The sequence below is a fragment of the Arachis duranensis genome, chromosome 7 (assembly GCF_000817695.3).
Source record: "Arachis duranensis cultivar V14167 chromosome 7, aradu.V14167.gnm2.J7QH, whole genome shotgun sequence".
In the NCBI taxonomy this organism is placed as follows: domain Eukaryota; kingdom Viridiplantae; phylum Streptophyta; class Magnoliopsida; order Fabales; family Fabaceae; genus Arachis; species Arachis duranensis.
The window spans coordinates 63,919,714-63,941,487 of record NC_029778.3 but is presented as its reverse complement, the minus strand read 5'-3'; the positions used below and the strand labels follow the sequence as shown (position 1 = coordinate 63,941,487).

At 35.3% G+C, this 21,774-nt stretch overlaps 1 protein-coding gene across 1 annotated transcript; it reads left to right on the top strand.

The window, feature by feature from the left end:
• The first annotated feature begins 7,059 nt into the window (after positions 1-7,059).
• On the top strand, positions 7,060-21,717 carry LOC107459325 (ATP-dependent zinc metalloprotease FTSH 12, chloroplastic). The gene is made up of 19 exons (XM_021128070.2): positions 7,060-7,599; positions 9,212-9,396; positions 11,019-11,245; positions 11,657-11,931; positions 12,409-12,486; positions 12,602-12,844; positions 13,362-13,502; positions 13,602-13,769; positions 14,345-14,457; positions 15,970-16,186; positions 16,260-16,331; positions 16,887-17,006; positions 17,090-17,206; positions 17,596-17,772; positions 18,904-19,023; positions 19,109-19,183; positions 19,508-19,615; positions 21,077-21,157; positions 21,391-21,717. Exons 1-19 carry the CDS (start codon positions 7,168-7,170, stop codon positions 21,466-21,468), a joined length of 3,027 nt encoding a protein of 1,008 aa, XP_020983729.1. The 5' UTR covers positions 7,060-7,167; the 3' UTR covers positions 21,469-21,717.
• The last annotated feature ends 57 nt before the right edge of the window (positions 21,718-21,774 follow it).

Genomic DNA, 21,774 nt, shown 5'->3' with positions numbered 1-21,774 from the left:
GAAAGACACACTCTTTTGTGATACCTCCAGGAAAAGGTGAATAGGTACTCTCCTTCGACTTCACCTGAAATAATTAAAACACTAAAGCGACTTAAAGTAGCATCCAAATAGGCTTCAAACATTAAAATCTAATTTAAACTTAATAATTTCATATTTAAAATAATAAGAAAATAAAAAAAAGATGCTCACGCATCAGCTATCCATGTTGAGCCAATAATTTTTTAGAGATGTTCGCAAAAGTTGAGATTTTTCCTTGAGGAAGTGAGTAAACCATTTAATAGCGGGTCTCACTAAAGTTATCAAGAACCCCCTACATCGGATCACTTCAGCAACTCCTTTTTTAGCTTCTTTTCAGTATGAGCCTCATGGCTCGACTTGAGTTGCTAACAACGATCTCAAGCCATCAACTTTTGTTTCAGATTCTGGACTTGATGTTTGGGTTCTTGCATAATACATGTGCTATCACTACTAGTTCCTCCGAAGGGTTGTCGCTCTGGGAGTGTTGGAAATTGGGGTCCATCACTCACGACAACCTATGGTCCCTATAGACAGTGCTAATGTTCCGGAATTATCTGATGATGATGATGATGATGATGATGATGATGATGATGATGATGATGATAGCACCAAAGGTAGGATGAATGAGTCGGAGAATGAGGTTGTTGCTTGTGGAATAGGGGGAGGATACCTACAAAGACACGCCGACGTCCAAGTCAGGAAAAGTAAGAGAGGTGTAGTATTCTAGGATAAAATGTAGGTCATACCTTGAAGAGAGCAAAGAGCTCCCTTTTTATATTTGGATTGTTATTCCCATCACATGGTCTCCGGATTCAGATATTTCGGCAATTCCTCAAATGTTTGGGCTAAAAAGCGGGGCCTAAAAGCAAAGATTTAACACATTTAACTTAATTATCGTTTAATAATTTTTAACAATCAATTTTACATGAAAAAAATTATCTAATATTTTTTAACTATATTATTTACCAGTCTTGCTACACATCCAAGTCTTTTTGGTAACCAAATCTAACAAATTGGTCCAAACCCAACAAAAACAAGTTTCATTAGTCAAAGCGTGTTTACACGTTCCAACTTTCTGCTAACGTGAACGTTCATATCTCGCGTTCCTCCTCCTCCTATTCCTCTTCCTCCTCCTCCTTCTTCTTTTTCTTCTTCACGTTCCTTCTTCTTCATTGTTGTTCTTGTATTGCTGTTGTTGTTGCTACATTTTTTTCTTTTTCTTCTCCTCTTCCTGGTGATTTTGCGATATTATGTGTTTCTTCTTCTTCTTTATTTGATTTTTTCTTGTTTTTATTCTTATTAAGAGAGTGAACAAGAAGAATTATGAGAAGATAAAACAAAAAGGAGAAGATGAACAAGAAAAGAAGGAGAAGAAGATGATGATGAATTTGAAGAAAAGAAGGAGAAGTTTTGAGTTTTGCAGGATTTATCAGAAAATAGTACCAAAATTTCTTAATTGTGACACAAAAATTTCTCAAATTTGACGCTGAAAATTCTTAATCGTGACACAAGTTCTTGTTAAGAGGGTGAAACAAGAATTATGAGAAAGTGAAACAAGAAGAAGAAGAGGAGGATGAGGAGGAGGAGGAGGAATGAGAGTTTTGAATTGTGCAGAATTATAAAAAAAATAACATCAAAATATTATAACTGTGACACATAAATTTTTTTAATTTTAACATCGAAATTTTGCTAAAAAGACAAAAATATCTTTTTTTATTACTACATTTTCTTCTTATTATTCTTCTTTCTTTCTTTTCTATTGCTCTTATTTTTTCTGTAGAAATATTGCTTCTCATATTAGACTTGAATGAACATTTTTGTATTGTACTGGAATCTTATTTAGTTGAATGAATGTAGATTCACATTTATAGAATTGAATTCTTGCCTAAAAATAGCATCGAAATTTGTTTAAATTGACATTGAAATTTAAACACAATGATACAAAATATAAAAAGTAAATGACATACTAAAAGATCACATTAACTCTATAAAATATAACAAGATAGCATTGAAATTACTTAAAATTGACACCAGAAGTTCAGTACCACGACACAAAAAATATTGAATCTTTCTAAAAAATATTACATATTCAATTAATTAAATGCTTATCTCATATATAATACCCACATAAAAATATAAAAAATAACACCAAAATATCTTTACTCTAACATTGAAATTTTCAACTAAATGATTTGATAGAACTAATAACTTATTTCATGAAGACTTGAGTTGTAGATTTATAAATTTTAATAGTAAAGAGAATAAGTGAAAAAATATGTAGATAATATTGTAAAATTAAGCATAACAAATGCAAAAATTCAAAAGATAATGAATAGTGACATTTACATATAAGAAGAAGACGATATATCTGATATATAAAACGACATATAAATTTTTAAAGAATAATATCGAAATGTCTTCACTCTAACACCAAATTTTTTTATTAAGTGATATGATGGAACTAAGACTTGAGTTTTAGATCTATAAATTTTGATAGAAAAAAATAAGTGAAAAATTTATAGATGGCGTAGCGAAATTAAAAAATGCAAAAATTCAAAAGAGAATGAAAAATATTATTTACCTATAAGACGAAGACGACGACAATGACCATAATAACGATAATGATGATAATGAGGATGGAGACGGAGGTAAAAAAGATAAAAGAAGAAGAAATTTAATTAAGAAAAGAAGGAGGAGGACGAAGCTAATGTGGTAAGGATGACAACTATGAGAAAGAGGAGAAAAAAAAAGAGAAAAACATCACCAACAATGATATAAAAAAAAGAAAAAGATAAAATAGGTATATAACAATTTTGTTAAACTTTATTAAATATTTTATTTAGTATAGAACTTTATTGATTATTTAATAATTTTCAAAATTAGTTCATATGAGTGTCTATTCAAATTTTTTATTTAAATAAATAAAATAAATATTTTAATTACTAAAATGAATAATTATAAAAATTATTATCAAAATTTGTTCTCCAGCCTTATTTCGTTTACTGTAAACGAGATAAGGCTGGAGGACAACTATATATACATTTCGTTGACAGCGAGGTTTCGGGCCCCAATTCAAGCCTTTCGATCACTTTCTCCTCTCTTTTACCTCTTTCTGAACATATTAATGAGTAATACGAAGATGGTGCGCACATATGCACGTGATCGGAACATCAACAGGATGAATGCGACATGGTACTATGCTGGGGCAGACGACTTTGCGGTTAGTTCTATTATCTTGAGTTTTATGTAATCCCAAACATGTATAGCCATGATTAGGGTACTTGCCAAGAACTCGAATACAATTTGTATGATAAGGAATATGTCACTGGTAGAAATTAGTAATTCTAGGAATGTGGTTATTATTTTATGTAATCCCATATATATAACTATAATTAGAGTACTTATCAAGAACTAGAATACAATTTGTATCATTAGGGATGTGTCACTGATAAAAAAATATAGTAATTCTAGGATTGTGGTCTTCATTTTTTGGTAATTAAGTTGTTAACTATATAATTATTAATTTAGAGTTTAAATACAAGAGTAAATATTTTTCAATGGCCAATTCTATGGTGTCTATAAATTTTTACCTAAACTTTGCCTAACTTACTTTTTGTAGTAAATTTTAATTTTTTAAAAATTATTTATTCTTATATCTTTTAAATTAAATAATAACTTTTAACTCTTTTTAGTAAATAGACACCACCTTTTAGGCACTATAGCATTCACCTTTTTCAATTGTTGAGTCTAGTTTATTGGTCACACGTGTCTACGCCAGACATAGCCTCCCCCGTGTGGGACTTGACATCAGCTCCACTATCAGAATCCCCACCATCGATAATGTCTTATAGTTTATTTTGTAGTGAATGTTGTTGTTAACTTTATGTACTAGACTATGAACTATGTATTGTAAAAGTGGAGCTTATATGACTTGTTAATGTATATTATTTTTATGTGTAATTTTTTGTTGTTGCTTGGTATTATGACAAAATCTGTTAGAATATTCACTATTAATGATTATATATATATTACAAATATAAACCTTTAATATAAGACGAACATGCTCATTATTTCCAAATCCATTAATGTACAACTAGCATAACTCAAAACAATTAGGTAACATCGAATGCAGTAAATTACTATCACCATTAAGCGTTATCCGTGGGTTAGTTGGGACAATCTCTCCTAGTATGACCGACTTGCCTGCATAGACTACATCTCTTCTTTTGTCGCTCGACCTTATTCATGTCATTCCGGAATCTGGTAGGGATAGGTCTCCCAATAGCCTTCCTACGCATTAGTGGGTTAGGACGAAGCAGAATCCCATGCCACTCCGGCCATAGTGACTCATTCGGTATCGGTGGAAACTCCATCTCGTACATCTTAAACACAGTGTCCTGCCTGTAAATCGGATGAATATACGGAGCTCACTCGATGCTTGCGGCGGCACACCCGGCAAGCGCATGTCGGCATGGGTAGTGGAGAGACTGAAAGAGTCTACAGTCACACGTAGGGCAATGCACATGGTACTTTAATTGGTCCGATTCAACCACTCGGTACTCAGCACTTCTGTAAATACTGTAGTTCTTCACACCCTGCATTACTGCATCTTGGCATTTGAATATGTGGCTGACTCGAAACTCAACCCCACCGTCTTGGTTATAATCCTCTTTTCTGGTGTTGGAAATAGGAGATTTTTCATGCATGGCATCCAGATCTATTGTATGATAGTGCCTTGGTACATCTGATAGCGCTAGAATCAGGTGGGGGAGGTAAAACATAGCGCACCGCTGTTTCGGTCGACGTCTCCTGTACAAACTTCTCCTCCTCATCATCATCCTCAGAAAAATCACTATCGTTACTATCCGCAACGTACTCTTCGTTGGAGTCTTTCTCACCCACCTCCATTTCTTCCACTGGTATGTCAACATGAATTGGTGGTGGTGCGAGAGGTGGGTTATCTTGTACAAATGTCGTATGTACAGAACCACCACCAACAACATCACCAACCTCGGCGGAAAGCTCCATTGCTTGTTCCGCCATGATTCTCCTATGGATGTTGAACATGAGTCGCACATGCTCGTTGCTGAGGAGCCAAAATAGTCTAAACTGGAAAACTCCATTACCCAACGGTGCTAGTAACCTATACCCACCCTTCCGATATTTCTTCTCCCTGTGCTACCAAGGTTGCTCAATATCAAACTTTTCAACTTAAACAACTAACTTACGCGCCGAGTGCACAATAGTAACGGATTCTCACACTCAAATATCACCCTATTGTCGCTGTTTCTCATACGCAATTGTGGTACACACAGGCAACTACATATCCGTTATTATTTGACATTTTTGCCTACTTTTTGTAAGAAAAATGGGAGAAAAAAAATATGAAATGTATGTGAAAAATGCTAAGGTTATACATCTTTTTATAGCAGTTGAAAATTTGTCTTACTGTATCTCGTTTATACTGTAAACGCATTAATTTAATACGTATCTTGTTTACCGTGTAAACGAAATAAACATACACGTAACATATTTCGATCATAATTTTTATAATTATTTATTTTGAATAAATGACCATTTGTACCCATGAGAGATAAAAACGCTGATATTTGTACCCATGAAAGCTCGAAACTAATCTTGTACCCATGATAGATGTTGTCCGTGTGACAAAAGTGCCCTGGCTTGAATCTGAGCTTGGTTCGTGGGTTTCCAAACCTACGTGGCACTCCCAACCTCCCCCCCCCCAAATCCATAACCTCCATAACCTCCATCATCATCACCTCAGCACCGCCACAGCCACCTCCCTTCACCACAACCTCCGACGACAACGACTTTATATCGAGTCAGCAGTAGTAGCGGCATTAGCCGCACCAACAGCTTCCCGCAACAGCAATGCCATCGAACAACTTGCAAAGGTATTGACATAACTCTAATGCAATAATGTCTCAAAATTCTCAATCAACCATGAAAATAGAACGGTGACAATGAGGGTTTTGGAACAAGGACAACTTACTAAAACTTGAAAAGAACATAGGAATGGAGCGGCAGCAGTATTAGCTTCGTTTAAGCACAAACAACCCCACGGCCACCACCACGACAGCAGCGATTTCAGCACACAAGAGAGGAATCAGAAACAGAGACAATGCTGAGCAACAAACAGAGACAGTGGTTTCGGCGACAGCGGCGGCGACTTCCGCTAGTGACGGCAACGAGCTCCCGTGATGATGACAGCGACTGGGTGTGGCGGTGGTGACAGGATCGGCTTTCCCTCTCTCTCTCATCTTCGCGCACTTTCTCTCCCTTTTCGAAGCTCGACAGTGACGCATAGTGAGGCGCGATGGCGGCCCTAGCTCGATGGTGGCTGGACAGTGGCAGAGTACGATGGCTCCTCTTCCCCCTTGTGGCGTCTCTGGCTCACGACGGTGGTGGTGCGCGATGGTGGCTGGTGACGGCGCGATACCCCCTCTCGGATCTCTTCTCGTGCTCTCTCCTCAGTCTCTGAATCTCTCGTTTCTCTGCTCTCTTCCTCCTTGCTCTCTTATTTCCTCTGTTAGTGTGTATGTCATGTGTTTTTGTCGCCGGAGGTTGTGGTAAAGGGAGGTGGCTGTGGCGGTGCTGAGGTGATGGTAATGGAGGTTATGGTGATGGTGATGGTGAAGAAGATGAAGATGAAAATGGTGAATGGTTAGCTCAGATTTTGGGAGGGGGGAGGTTGGGAGTGCCACGTAGGTTCGGAAACCCACGAACCAAGCTCAGATCTAAGTCAGGGCACTTTTGTCACACGGACAGCATTTATCATGGGTACAAGATTAGTTTCGAGTTTTCATGGATACAAATGTCAGCGTTTTCATCTCTCATGGGTACAAATGGTCATTTATTCATTTATTTTAGTAATTAAAACATCTATTTTATTTATTTAAATAAAAAATCGGAATCTACTCTCTATTGTAATGTTTTGAGTGTTTATTTAAAAAATAGACTGCAGCGTGATGCGGATAAACCCTTAAATAAACCCCATAACGTTGTCACCAAAGAAAACCCCATAACGTTAAGTCAATCTTCAATTCTCCATTTGATAAAGAACAAAACCATTTAGCAGAGATGCATAAGCGCGCCTAATCTCACTCAATCGACCTTCGAAATTCATCAATGGGCCTCATCAGCCCAAATCCAAATCCATTTCTTCTTCCCTCGCCACCGCTCAATCCGGTGGTGGTCCCTTTGAACCCCAACCTCTTTGCGCTAACCACACCGCGCTGCCCCAAAACCCTCCGCAGAAAGCTCAAGCTCCGAGCATCGTCAACTTCGGCGGCTGACCCTGATGGTGGGGGCGACGGCGGGGCTTCTTCTTGGTCCAACATTTCCCGGTCGCTTCGGCGAGGCTCGAAGCGGTTTTGGTTGAAGTTCGGGGAGATGGTGAAGAAGGAGACGGGTTTTGACTTGGGAGATGGGAATGCGAAGGTGGGCGAGTTTGTGGGGCGCGTGAGGGATGAAGTGGAAACGAGTGGAGATGAATTGGGAAGGTCTGGGACTCACTGGGTTTCCGAGTTTCTTGATTGGAATCGGTGGGAACACTGGAAGGTAAACTCAATTGATTGCTGTACTGACATTTTCCCTGTTAATTTCTTCTTATATGTTTGATTTTGATGCACTCTCATTCAATCAAAATTTATGATATACATTACTTTTGAAGTAGTGGGTGGTTAAGTTGAAGAGTTTCGCTAACACAATAAATGAAGTTTATAACATTCATATGACTTTCGAAGTTTATTAAGGTCTTTTTTTTAAATAAGAGTGGGAATATACGTTTCGCATTGTTTGTTAGTTGCTGTTTTTGAAAGAAGGTAGGTGAAAAACAATTTGATGTAATGGATATTGGTTTTATGTGATGCAAGCTGATGCTAGTTGTTGTTGAAGACTTGAAGTAGATTTTTCACAATGTTCGGGCTTAAATGAAGTTACATGACAGTCAAAAAGTCATGCTAACTATAGGAAAATATGTAGAAACCTGGGTGATAGACATGCTTGGAAAATATGTACAACATTCTGCCTAACTATAGGCTGGATGGTATCCGATCACATTTTAGATTCTAATACTAATATATCAGGGAGATAACTATAGTCTAACATGTAAGTGCGGTGTGGAGATTAGAAATATCACATGATACTTCTTGATTAAAGCACAATGAAAGATTTATTAGACAGAAATTTTCTATTTTTTTTTCATCTGGTACATTTTTTGTGGCGTCTAAGTTTTTTTTTTCTTTTTGGTTGCTCTGATAATGGGTGTTTAGAGGGTGGTGTGGTGCCATTATTTAGATATACCATGAGGTGATATTGAGTATCGACATAACTAAGTTTTACTGGTGTTCTCTTTCTTTTGTTGTTTTGTCTTCATTTTCTATTTGGAGAGCATGCAACATCAACAGAGGTCCCATTTCTTCCCATATTAAATTTTTTTCTTTTATTGGAAGAAGAACAAACATAATAGTTATATACTTTAAAGTTCCAAAAAGATGGATGAATTCTCCATGTAGTTAAATCTCAATCCCCAACCTCATTCATTGGGTCCCTCTTTCTTAACCTTCCTCAAGGAAGCTACTTCATCTATGGAAAACATTTGTGTTAAGGTTATCATTTTAAGGTCTTAGCATCTACATGGAGTTTTGAAAATGTTCATTTTGGAGGTCATTCTTTGTTTGGTGAGAGGTTGACAACTTGGCATGACTTGTTACATGACTCAGTCTCCTAGGACCTATATTTTTCCTTTTGGTTTCTTCTTACAAGGGTAGAAAAGGAGCCTTAAAGCAATGGTTGAGTTGTCTTCATTTGACCTCAAGGTCAGGTTCAAGCCTGGAATTAGTCATTGATGGTTGCAATAGGTTAGGCTGCCTACATCACACCTTTTGGGTGCGGCCCTTCACTAGACCCTACGCTACTCAGGATGCTTTGACTTGGGCTGCCCCTTTCCTCTTGGGAGCATACATGTTATGCTCTCTCCCGTATTTCTCCTTTCTTGGCCTTCATAAATTATTCTTCTTAAAAGGAAAATAAAATCTATAATTGGCTTCAGTTATTTTTAATTTTCTGTTGCATTTCCTTTTTGTCCCCATTATTATTATTATTATTATTATTATTATTATTATTATTATTATTATTATTAACTAAATAAGTATTGTTTTTCTCGTACTAGAATGTCAACAGTTGGGACCCTAAGCGAGTTGGTGTACTAGCTCTTTATATCTTTGTTGTGGCATGTTGTTGTAAAGGAATGTATGTCATAATTCAAGCACCTTACATAAATCGCCAAAGAAAAGAATTGACAGAAGCTTACATGGAAGCATTAATTCCGGAGCCTTCCCCAACCAACATTAGAAGGTTAGTTAATCCTCATTTATATGCTTATGCTAATGGCATATCAAATAGTTATTTTCATAATTAGCACAAATTAAATTGTTGATTTCTCACATGTTTATTTCTTCTATATGCTTTTTTATTTTTTGATAGTAAAGGAATCCTGCTAAAAGAGAATCTATAAAATGAGGATTATATTATTCAGGTTGTGAAAAATGTGGACTACTTTTAAAATCTGGATAGGAATGTTATGCAGGGAAGGTAGTTGACGAGGGAAGGTTAAATTTAAAGAGGAGTCTCCTACCCAATAGTCCTTCAAAGTTAAAGTGATAGCCATCACTTACCTTGGTACCTTCAAGGAAAGCAAAGGTTTATGGTATAGCTTTGAGAAATGGATTTCCAAGGGAAAGAATAAATAGCATGGTACTAGTATTAGCATCTGAACCATTCCTGCCCAAGTTATACTTCTGATTACTCAATGTATAAGATTGCATTTGGATACTATCTCTAAGACAGATCTTTTCTGTCTCTGCTTTTAGGAAGCAGAAAATATAGGAATTATGTATCCATTTTTTCGTATTTCTATCTTAGAGATAGTATCCAAATGCAGCCTAAAGGAAATCAAAAGTTGAAACTAGTGGTTTCAGAGATCAATTCTTTCACACATAGCCATTTCCCGCTCACTCATTGTTTTAATTCCTCATGTACTTTTATCTCTGACAAAATCCGGTGCTCAATAGATAGATGTGGAGGGGTACAAGGAAATCAAATGTTGAAATTGGTGGTTCTGAAGAACAATTCCATGCCAATTCTTCTTTGAGCTACCCACAGCAGCCAGTTTTTCATGAATGTGCCATCTAACATTGTCTAACAAATCTCTAAGATCATTTAACTTATCAACTTCCTGCGAGAGTTCATTTGAGTTTTTCCCTTTGTGAAGACGTCATTTGCAGTAAGCATAAAATTTGGAGAACTGTCTCCTCAGGGGGAGTGTTGAGAATAATGTATGGCTATTAGATTTTGTAACAAAACTTGATTTCCAATTGGAAAACAACTGTCTTCCTTTTGCTGGACTAGGTATTTCAATATATAGATGAAATTACAAAAATCATTGGCTGAAATGTAGGTTAATTTCTAGGGATCCTTAGGTTATTTATGTGTAGGCTAATTGCTAGAGATTGCTAAGCTGATTCTAATCTATTTTAGGAAATATAATATATGCAATAACATGTATACATTATATACAGTAATATTTTGCATGTGCTTAATGTATGCTGCTAGCTACCTATATGTCTTAACAAATGGCATAGTACTAAATGGCATTTTGAATATAAGCACATCTCCCACACATTGTTTGACTTCCTCTTCTCTTTTATCTCCTACAAATTCTACAGTCCAATAGCTGGATGTAGAGGGGAATCCAGGAAAATCTAGAGACGGAAGCATCACAAGAGAGTTAGATTTTAGTGGGTTGATTATTGGCATGATTTGCTATAAAATAATTTGGCATCTTCAAATGGTTGCTGTTGTTAGTGATTAATGCTAATTTATTTTACAGTGAATTGGATACTATAAAGCAATTTCATGATCTCAACCTTGTGCTTTTTTTTTTTTGTGGCATGTTTTTGTTAATGTTTTGTAAGCAGATTTAAGAAGGGCATGTGGAGGAAGTCAATGCCAAAAGGCTTGAAAATGAAGAAGCTTGTTGAACAGCCTGGTGGAACCCTTGTTCATGATACTTCGTATGTTGGAGAGGATGCATGGGAGGATGACCAAGAGGCTTCCAAGGAACATGTAAAACAAGTTATAGAGGATGATGGAAGGTTAACCAAAGAAGAGAAGAATAGACTGGTGGAAGGCTTGGGCATTTTAGGTCTCTTTCACTGTAACCATTTCATTCATCTATTATTTTCTACATTTTGCTATTTGCGAGTTGTTTACACTGAATGGTTGTTACTGGTTTGGAGACGATGAAGTATGGAATCAATTGCCTTATTAATATGGGAGCCCTTGTGTCTTGTGTTGAAACTATGGCCAATGGAAAAAACTCTCAAACAATTGTTGAGTGCTTTCCCCAAAAGGTCCACCTATCCAGAATCTCTTTTTTCTAATAATTTTGTGGAGTTGGGCTTTGCCCATTAAAAATCATACCTTGGTATAATTTCAGTCCTGTACCTTCATTCTGAGAAAGATTCTCTAACCCAGACACACACACACACACACACATTGCATCACTTCCCTCTTTTTTATTCTATTAATTATATGTTTACATGCTTCTAAGCAGGCGAAGTTAAATCTGCGGGCACATGGCGTGAGAGACTTCATAAATGGAGGGAAGTCCTTAGCAACGAGCGTCTTGTTGAGCAATCGGATTCCTTAAATAGTAGATATGTAGTCGAATTTGACATGAAAGAGGTTGAAGCTAATCTTCGCAAGGATGTGGCGGAAAAGGCAACATCCGCACATGGAGCTAGGGCCTTGTGGATAGCTAAGAGGTGGTGGCGCTATCGTCCTAAACTTCCTTACAATTACTTTCTTGACAAACTTGATAGCTCAGAGGTTCGTATTCATAGATTAACTTTTTAAGTAGTATGTATGTTCTTAACTATAAGTTGATTTTTCATTTTAGACGTTTTGTGGAATATATAAACTGAGAGAGGCATAATTGTAGCAATACAATATACACACAATATTTCCAAAACTAAAGAGTGAAAATTCAGAATCCACTCTCTACAGGTATACATACTATTTATTTGAAAGACTACTACTAGCTAGCTTAAGCTGTTCCTCGTTCACTATCTTAAGAGTTAAATACATAAAGTTGAACATTATAGATTCTAGTTCCAGCATTACAGTAAATTTCAACAGGGGATTTCTTGTTACCCGACCGTTTTGTATGATATCTTCATAATAATATTCCTCTTTATTTGAAAAAAAAAAATGTTGCTTTACCATGTCCATGCCAAGTTAAATTTTACACACAGCAATTCTCTGAGAAGATTGATGGCAGTTGCTCAGTTACATTCTTTTGAACAGGTAGCAGCTGTTGTTTTCACTGAAGATTTGAAAAGATTGTATGTGACGATGAAAGAAGGTTTTCCAATGGAATTTATCGTAAGTTGCATCAAAATTGCTATTGTTGGTCAGAAATCTGAAATCTCTCTCCAAGGTTTTCCATCTGTTGTCCCTTTGGGGAAAATGATTGATTAATAAAGTTCTTATTTGGTAGGTTGATATCCCTCTTGATCCTTATCTGTTTGACATTATTACAAGTTCTGGAGTTGAAGTAGATCTGCTTCAGAAGCGACAAATCCACTATTTTATGAAGGTTCTGATCGCTTTAGTACCCGGAATACTGATTCTCTGGCTCATAAGGGAGTCTGTGATGCTTTTGCACATTACTTCCCATCGTTTTCTTTACAAAAAGTATAATCAACTCTTTGATATGGCATATGCTGAAAACTTCATTCTGGTAAGCTTTTAATATCTGATAAGCTGTTGGGAGTGATTTAGTTTATTTTTGTGCATAAAATGTCTTGTATGGTTGTTCTATTTAGCCATGAAATATTTTTGTATTAGTATCCTGATATGTCAGATATATAGCATGTAAGAATATAACCCATGGAGGAATGTATTTAGCTTGTGATTAGTAATCATGGGAAAAGATGGAGGTTTAGTGGTTTGGATTATACTGGTCATAGGAAACAATCTGTGTCACTACTTTTGCCCTTGAAAATGTAAAGGCGTATTTATTCCTGTCAACGCTATATATCGCTAAAGTTATTTGGTCAAATGCCATGTTCTTAGCAACAACCAAAAGCCCATATTGTAAAGATATATTTAGATGTTAAGTCTCCATCAGAATAATGAATTGATGGATACATGTTTACATTTATAGTGATTTCCTTTTTCTTTCTTTCTTTCTTTCTCATGTCATTTGACTTCTTTCTTCTGATTTCTATTTATGTGAAAGTTCTATTGTTTGTCAGCCTGTTGGAGAAGTTGGTGAAACAAAATCTATGTACAAGGAAGTTGTGTTGGGAGGTGATGTTTGGGATCTTCTTGATGAGTTGATGATCTATATGGGAAATCCTATGCAGTTCTACGAAAGAGGCGTGCAGTTTGTGCGGGTAAGACATTTGATATCTGCACAGCCAATTAATCCCTCAAATGCTATTATGTTGTGACATGATATTATGTAAGTTGTTTGATGAGAAAGCATATTTCAGGGTGTTCTACTCTCTGGACCCCCAGGAACAGGGAAAACACTTTTTGCCAGGACACTCGCAAAGGAAAGTGGATTGCCTTTTGTTTTTGCTTCAGGTGCTGAGTTCACGGATAGTGAAAAAAGTGGAGCAGCTAGAATCAATGAAATGTTTACCATTGCTAGGAGAAATGTAAGCCAATAAGCATTTTCTAGCTCTAATATCAAATGCATTTTAAATAATCTTGAATGAAGATGTCAGTTAAAGTTTTGTTACATAGAATTGGATATATAGTCTTGTAATCCTATTTGATCAAATTTTCCTGTTTGTTTGATAAATTGAAATTCATATATTAGAAGTTTAGAACATCAATATTATTCATTGAGATCTTGATCAATGTGATCCCGACTCCTGAAGGCCTGAACCCTACAAAGATTAGAGGTTACTGTAGAGTCCTCCCCAAGACTGAATCATAAACCCCCCATTTTCCTTCCTCCTATTATGCAGCTTACTAGTAACTAACTAGTGCAGTCTCAACAGATAATTTTTCCCAGGAGGTGAGGGCTTGTTAAGCCTTGCAAAACTGCCAAAAAGAAACTTTCTTCAGCAGTATTTACAACCTTGGCTCGTGGCCTTCAACCCCAACTCTCTTAGATAAACTCTCCTAATAAATCTTCTATTTTGCTGCACAAGTTTACTTCAGTTGATGTTGTTTATCATTTATAGCTTGGACAAGGTAGTTTACAAATACTTTTCATTTTCTACAGGCACCTTGTTTTATATTTGTGGATGAAATAGATGCCATTGCCGGTAGGCATGCTAGGAATGATCCACGTAGAAGGGCAACTTTTGAAGCTCTCATTGCACAGCTTGATGGGGAGTAAGTTATTACTTTGAAATAGGAAACTATATATCATTTGAAGTTTTTATATCATCATAATTTATATTTGTTGAGATTATGGATCTTAGGTAGGAAGTGAAAGAATAGGCAAGATAGATATATATGTTAGATATGAAGCCACTCGTGTACTTTTACCCCAAAAGTTAAGCTTTTAGGAGATGACTCATTACATAGTATTGGAGTTTTTATTGTCTAATGATCTAGAGTTGATTCTGGTTGTAATAAAATAAGTTTCAGCACAAGATAGGTGGCCTTGTGCAATCTCTTTGCTCCAAGCTCAAAATGCTCGAAGTGAGGAGGGGTGTTAGAAATGAAGTTATTCATGTATCTGTAGCCACAACTTAAACTTATAGGAGAGATTGCTTTTAACATTATTATTGGAATTTGATATATTATGATGATGACGATGATAGAAGATAAAGATGATATTTATTTATAATAGTACAAAAGCGCTAATCCTAATTAAACAAAGAAATTAATAAAAGGAAATATGGAATTGATTCTTAAAAAATTGTATAATTCTTTTTAAACTTCCAAGGGGCAGAATTTTTTTTTTCTCACATACTTGTTCTTGCTTGTTTCAAATAAATCCCATTGAGTCAGAAATTTGTCTTCTCTATTTCTCAAGTGGTAGCTCTTGGGGTTTGGGCTATAATGAAGCATATCTTCATTTAAAGATTTTGATGCTTGTTGTTGTGTTCGTAGTCTTATTTATTTTTGCATTTTATTACATGGAACTTAGAATTTGGTATATTTTAGCTATGGTTAACTACCAATTTCGATATTCGAAGGATTCAGTCGCTGACAAAAAGGTCCCTGAAAGATGTTATCGACAAAACAGACGCTGAATGATTTGAAAATACGACAAAAAGAACCAATAAATATTATAATTTTTGTAAGTAATAAAAAAAATTCATATTTAGCAAACGGCTTATCCATTAGCTCTAAATTTTTGTGGCAACAATTGAATAAATATTTAGAAGGTGCACAAAAAAATTCAAAGCAAAATTTGATCTCTATTTTTTTTTTATTTTTCAAAAACAATATGATCATTCACAATATTTTTTTTTTAAATTCACTTGACAAAAAATTACCAAATTTTAAGGATAAAAAGATCTTATTTTTCTAATGATTGCAAAATTTTGCATCAAAATTTGATTTCTAAAGTCGTTTTTTAAAATATATATTTAATATCTAGTTCTTTTTGTCGTGTTTTTAAATCTTTTGGGGGCTTATTTGTCGTTAGTGTCTTTTAGGGTTCATTTTGTCACCGATGCAAACTTTCAGATACCATTTTGGTAGCTTACTCTTTTAGCTAAGTTACGGCTCATAGTGATCACCATCGAAGTCTTCCTTATTTGAGTTATTTATTGAACTTCACTTTTGTCATTGCAGTAGAGCTACATATGTTAGGAATCTCTTTTTATTTTGATTTCATTACATTGTCGGTGTCATTGATATTTTATTTTTATATTTTTTTCATTACAATAGGAAGGAGAAAACCGGTGTTGACCGTTTATCCTTAAGGCAAGCTGTCATATTCATATGTGCCACAAATAGACCAGATGAATTAGATCTTGAATTTGTTCGTCCTGGGCGTATTGATCGTCGTCTGTACATTGGTTTGCCTGATGCCAAGCAAAGAGTCCAAATTTTTGGTGTGCATAGTTCTGGAAAGCAACTTGCAGAGGATGTTGATTTTGAAAAGGTATATTGCTTATCTATTCAAATTCACTTCTCTCTTTTCCATTGAACTCATACATTGATTTCTACATCAACAGCTTGTCTTCCGAACTGTTGGATTCTCGGGAGCAGATATAAGAAACCTTGTCAATGAAGCAGCAATAATGATGGTGGGTTTCTGCTGCATTTGATTTTATTCTTTGTTGTCCTACTAACTTCCAGATTTAGACCTGCTGTATGCAACATCATGGTGCTGTCTTCAGTGTGACTTTAATATGTCTGTAGTGTAAGGGAATGTGATTAATCACGGTTAAGAACTATATAGGTTTTGGGTAAGGGGAGTTAAAGTACAAATGATAGAGTTGATGCATTACAAAACATTTAAGGGCAGCAGCATCTATTTGTTTTCTAATCTGAGAAGGCTCAAAGTGAGCTGGAGCATAGTCCAATCTTCTCATTCAGTTTATGAGAATTGACAATCATGTATTTTTCATTTATAGTAGGAAACTGTTATAGAGAAACAAAGCCTTAACCTAGTGTTTTTGAGTGCTAGTAGTAGTTATGAAAGCCCAGTCCCATGAATAGCCATAATCAAATCCTTGCATAGCTTCTGGCCATCTTGTATGCAGTTTACATGGTAAATTCCCCTTGCTGCCCTTCCCTCTGTTACTGTATTAGTAATCCAGGATAAGATGCAAAATTAAAGCTTCTATTATTGGCTGCAGGTGAGGAAAGGGCATTCAAAAATTTCCCAGCAGGACATTGTTGATGTATTAGATAAACAACTGCTTGAGGGTATGGGTGTGCTTCTCACTGAGGAAGAGCAACAGAAATGTGAAGAAAGTGTACGTGTATTACCATTAGTTCTTCTCATCTGAATTGGTGATAGTGAAACATCTTATATGTTGAACTCATTACTGTAATTTAGGTATCTGTTGAAAAGAAGAAACTACTTGCTGTTCATGAAGCTGGTCATGTCGTGTTAGCTCACTTATTTCCTCGGTTTGACTGGCATGCATTTTCACAGCTCCTGCCTGGTGGTAAGGTATGCTATCTTGTTACAGCAATATGGAAATGATCATATTGGACTTTTGCCATTCCTTTTGCCTTTTCTCATCATCTCTCCCTATCAAAAAACTTTAATTGTCAGATATAAAATGAGTTGTTTAATATGTTTAAACCTCCTGCCTACACCAGAGCCCTTTAGGCTTGAAGCAAGGAGAATGCACAAGCTCATGTACCTTGTGTTCGAATATAACTAATTGATTTTATTCAAAAAAGGGTGCTGCCAAGAATTGAACAGTAGACCACTTACTCATGGAAGCTTTGATGTCGTGTCATGATCCATCTCTCTCAAAAACTTAATCTGTTATGATAAAGAAGGATGAGTGGCTTATATTTTAACACTATTGAATTCTTGTTCTGCTTAATCAGGAAACAGCAGTATCTGTATTCTACCCTCGGGAAGATATGATAGACCAAGGTTATACAACCTTCGGTTACATGATGATGCAAATGGTAGTAGCACATGGTGGTCGATGTGCTGAACGTGTTGTCTATGGTGATGATATAACTGATGGAGGCAGTGATGATCTTGAAAAGATAACAAAGGTAATTAGTAATTTTATATTTTGAGAATTTTGGTACCTCTTGGAAATTATAAATACTGATATGGTTATTATAGGCTGTATTTAAGAAATCACATCATAACTATGCGACTCAGATGTCTACCAATTTATCAATTTGGAGAAGATAAATTTATCCCTTTTGTTGGTTATTGAGGCATATATCAAGATAGATCAAGATGATGTTGAAAACAACTTAAGATCTATGGCATTTTGCAGTCTTTGGATCCATTTGATCTATTCGGCTGGACTGTAATTATAGAACCTAGTAAAAACTCACATATCATAATTTTTCTTATAGAGCGAATTGTTCTTCTGGCTTCTATAAAGTGACACTATTCAGCCAATAGCTTAGTTTAAGTGGTACATTTATATTATATTTGAGTAGTTTTTTTTTTCCTATGGACTTTTTTCAGTTTCTACTCCTTAAGTTCAAAGCTTTTGGCTTTGAGTAAATTAGCTAAGATTCTGTGGTAGAGTTGTTGGCTTTTGTAATGTCATGGTGTATGGTTAGAAAGGAATTATACCCCCTTTTTACTATGCCTTTTCAACTGTTGATTTCTTTTGGATAGGATTATACCTTTGCCTTCCATTTGGTACTCAGCACATTATTTAGTGGGGACCTTAAATGATATTCAAAGGGATTAACATTCATTGTTACATAGCTTATCTTTTTGGCTCTCAGTTATACCTTTTGTATCTATGTCTGAACATAGTTTATCTTCATCTGTAAATTCTATATTATCTGCTATTTTTTCCCCATCCAAAATAAAAACGAATGTAATATCTAAAATAACAAACCAAAACATACCTACTAATTTGTACATAAATTTTTTATGTGCTTGTAAGTTATTGAAGCTGTTAGTGAACTAAATAAATGTAATTTATTAGACATACCTCATTTATTAGACACACACACAAAAGAAAAACATGGGAAGGGGTTTGTTGGTGGTGGATCTCACTTCACTATTTTATGCATGACCTCTTTTTGCCTCTAAAGTTCAGTTACTTTTCTTTATAAATTTGATTGATTTGAGAGATTACCTTTCCACAGTAGTATATGGTAATAAACTCATTTGATTTTCATTAGTTTGTTTCTCACTGAAACTCATTTCAGATTGCCAGGGAGATGGTTATCAGCCCTCAAAATTCAAGGTTGGGTTTAATGGCATTAACAAAAAGGGTTGGATTACTCGATCGGCCAGACAGTCCAGATGGCGAGCTGATAAGATATAGGGTATATATTTCTTCTTTGAAGTAGGTAATATATGATTTTCCTCGTGAATGTAATTTAGCTTTTCTTTCTCTTTATACTTGTGCAGTGGGATGATCCTCAGGTAATTCCTGCAAATATGACACTAGAGGTATCTGAGCTATTTACACGGGAGTTGACAAGGGTAACTTCTGATATGCTTTCTCTGTCTTTTTGTTTTCGCTTTTGAAAGTAACTCTATTAAGATGCAAAGCAGAATAAACTTTGAAACATGTGTAATATATTTGGTGCATTTTAAAAAGTTTTCATTTGTGGCAGGAATTCAATTTATTATTGCTAATATAATATGCTTTCGATATATGTCTATTTACTTTCTAATTGGAACTATATGATAGAACAATCATAATACTCTTGAATATGTGAAGTAATGACTTACGATTGTGATCCCTGTACCTTAAATAATTTAAATACATTTTTGATATGTTGTTTGATTCTTATGCAATGACAGTACATTGAAGAAACAGAAGAACTTGCAATGAATGCTTTGATGGATAATAGGCACATATTGGACATGGTTGCTAGGGAGCTCTTGGAAAAGTCAAGAATAACTGGATTGGTATGATACACTTTTTAAGCTGTCACATTTTTTTGGCTTAAGAATTTTGGTTAAGAATGTAGATATACTGGAGTCATATGAAGGATTTATATATGGTCTTCATTGACTTGGAAAAGGCATATAATAGTTACTAAGTGAGGTACTATGGAAGGTCTTGGAAAAGAAGTAAGGATAACCTATATTCTTGCAATTAAGGAAATATATACGATAGGGTTACAACTAGTGTGAGAATCCAAGATGTTGTAAGAGCGTACCTTTTCATAATTCATACTAATTGGAGGTGCTTATTGAACATATGCAAGAAACCGTACCATCTTACATGCTTTCTACATATGATATTTGTACTTATAGGTGAGTCAAGGAAGATTTAAATGGGAAGTTAAATTTGTGGTGACAAGTTTTGACAGTACACGGTTTACGTATTAGTCACAATAAGACTGAGTGTGTCTACTGTAAATTTAGCAAGAGAAAGAACTCAAACATAAAAGTGAAAATTGGAGAAAATAACATACCATAAATCAAGGAATTTGGATCCTCTAAATTTTAAATTTGTACTTTAGAGGGTAAAGTGAATCTTTTGCCTTTGAATGGTTTCTCTCATTTATTCTTGGTCCCACCTATAAAATAAATGGTGAGGGATCACACTTTATTCTCTAAAGTGAAATTCAAACTTTAGAGAATCCAAGATTTTAAGTATCTTGGTTGTATTATTCAAGACAATGGAGAAATAGATGATGATGTAAACAATAGGATTCAAGTGTTGGTAAAAGTGAAGGAGTGTTTTGGGCTTCATTTGAAACAAAAATGCATCTTTAAAATTTATGGGTAAATGATATCGGCTTATCGCATTGTCATTAGACCTAATATGTTGTATGGAATGGAGTGTTGGATGGTACAAGGTGAATATGAATATACGTATAGTGTGATCGAAGTAAGAATGCTTAGATGGATAAGTAGCCATATGCAAATGGATAGAATAAGAAACAAGGACTTGAGAGAGAAAGTTAGGGTGGTACCTATTGTTGAAAGAATGGTGGAATCTCATACTAGATGATTTGGACATGTGGGAAAAAGACCGGTAAGACATCCGGTGAGAGAGTAAATTAGATAGGAGATGGACCAATGTTTATGGACAAATAGAGACTAAACACTCTAAATGAGGTTATCAGGAGAAGTCTAATAAATAGGTTTATTTTAAACATGATATATGACATATCTATATACCCGATCCCACCTAATAGAAGAAGGCATTGCTGCTGCTTTTGTTGTCTTCATAATTCTTTCAATAGAAGAAGTGGGATCTGATTGATATATAAGTATCATATAGTTGTTTACTTGTTTTCTGTTCCTCATTTTTGTTTATGGTTGGTTCTCGTAATAGAAGTGCCCTTCGTATATTTCTATCTTATGTGAACATTTATATGGCATATTGTCTTTTATTTTGAACTCATACATTTAAAGGAGGTTGAAGAGAAAATGAAGCCATTGTCTCCCGTAATGTTTGAGGACTTCGTCAAGCCATTCCAAATAAACATAGATGAGGTACTTTCTTCTGATATTTTTCAATCTCCTTCCGGTCCTTTCTCTGGTAAGATCATGCATTTGGGAGCTAGAATAAGCAAATTAGGAATCAAAACCATACATTTTTTATTCTCCTTGGACATGTTGAAATTTGGAATCATGTTAAACAATTGTTGATCTTCAAAGAAACTTGTAGGATGATGCACTTGTTTTTTCTTCCAAACAATTTAGTTACTATAGTTTCATTAATGCAGGAGGGGCCACTTCCTCATAAGGATCACGTGCGATATCAGCCACCGGACTTGTATCCTGCTCCTCTCCATAGATGCTGACACATTTAGATCCCATATTTCCACAGCACTTCTGACAGAACTAGTTACAGACACAGGAACCTGTTTAGTGATGATTATGGATTGGGTAGAACATAGTGGAGCTTTGTGTACATTTTCACTCTTAATGGTCCAGGGATAATATCTCAGCTGATGAAATCTTCATGCTGTTTATGCTTTGAAACTGATCAAACTTGTGTTATTAAGGACTTGTTTGGGTGAGTTTCTAAGAAAAGATCTTTTTTTGAGTTATCTTTTTTTTAAAGATCTTATAGAAAAGTATAAGTAATTTTATGTTTGGGTATCTCA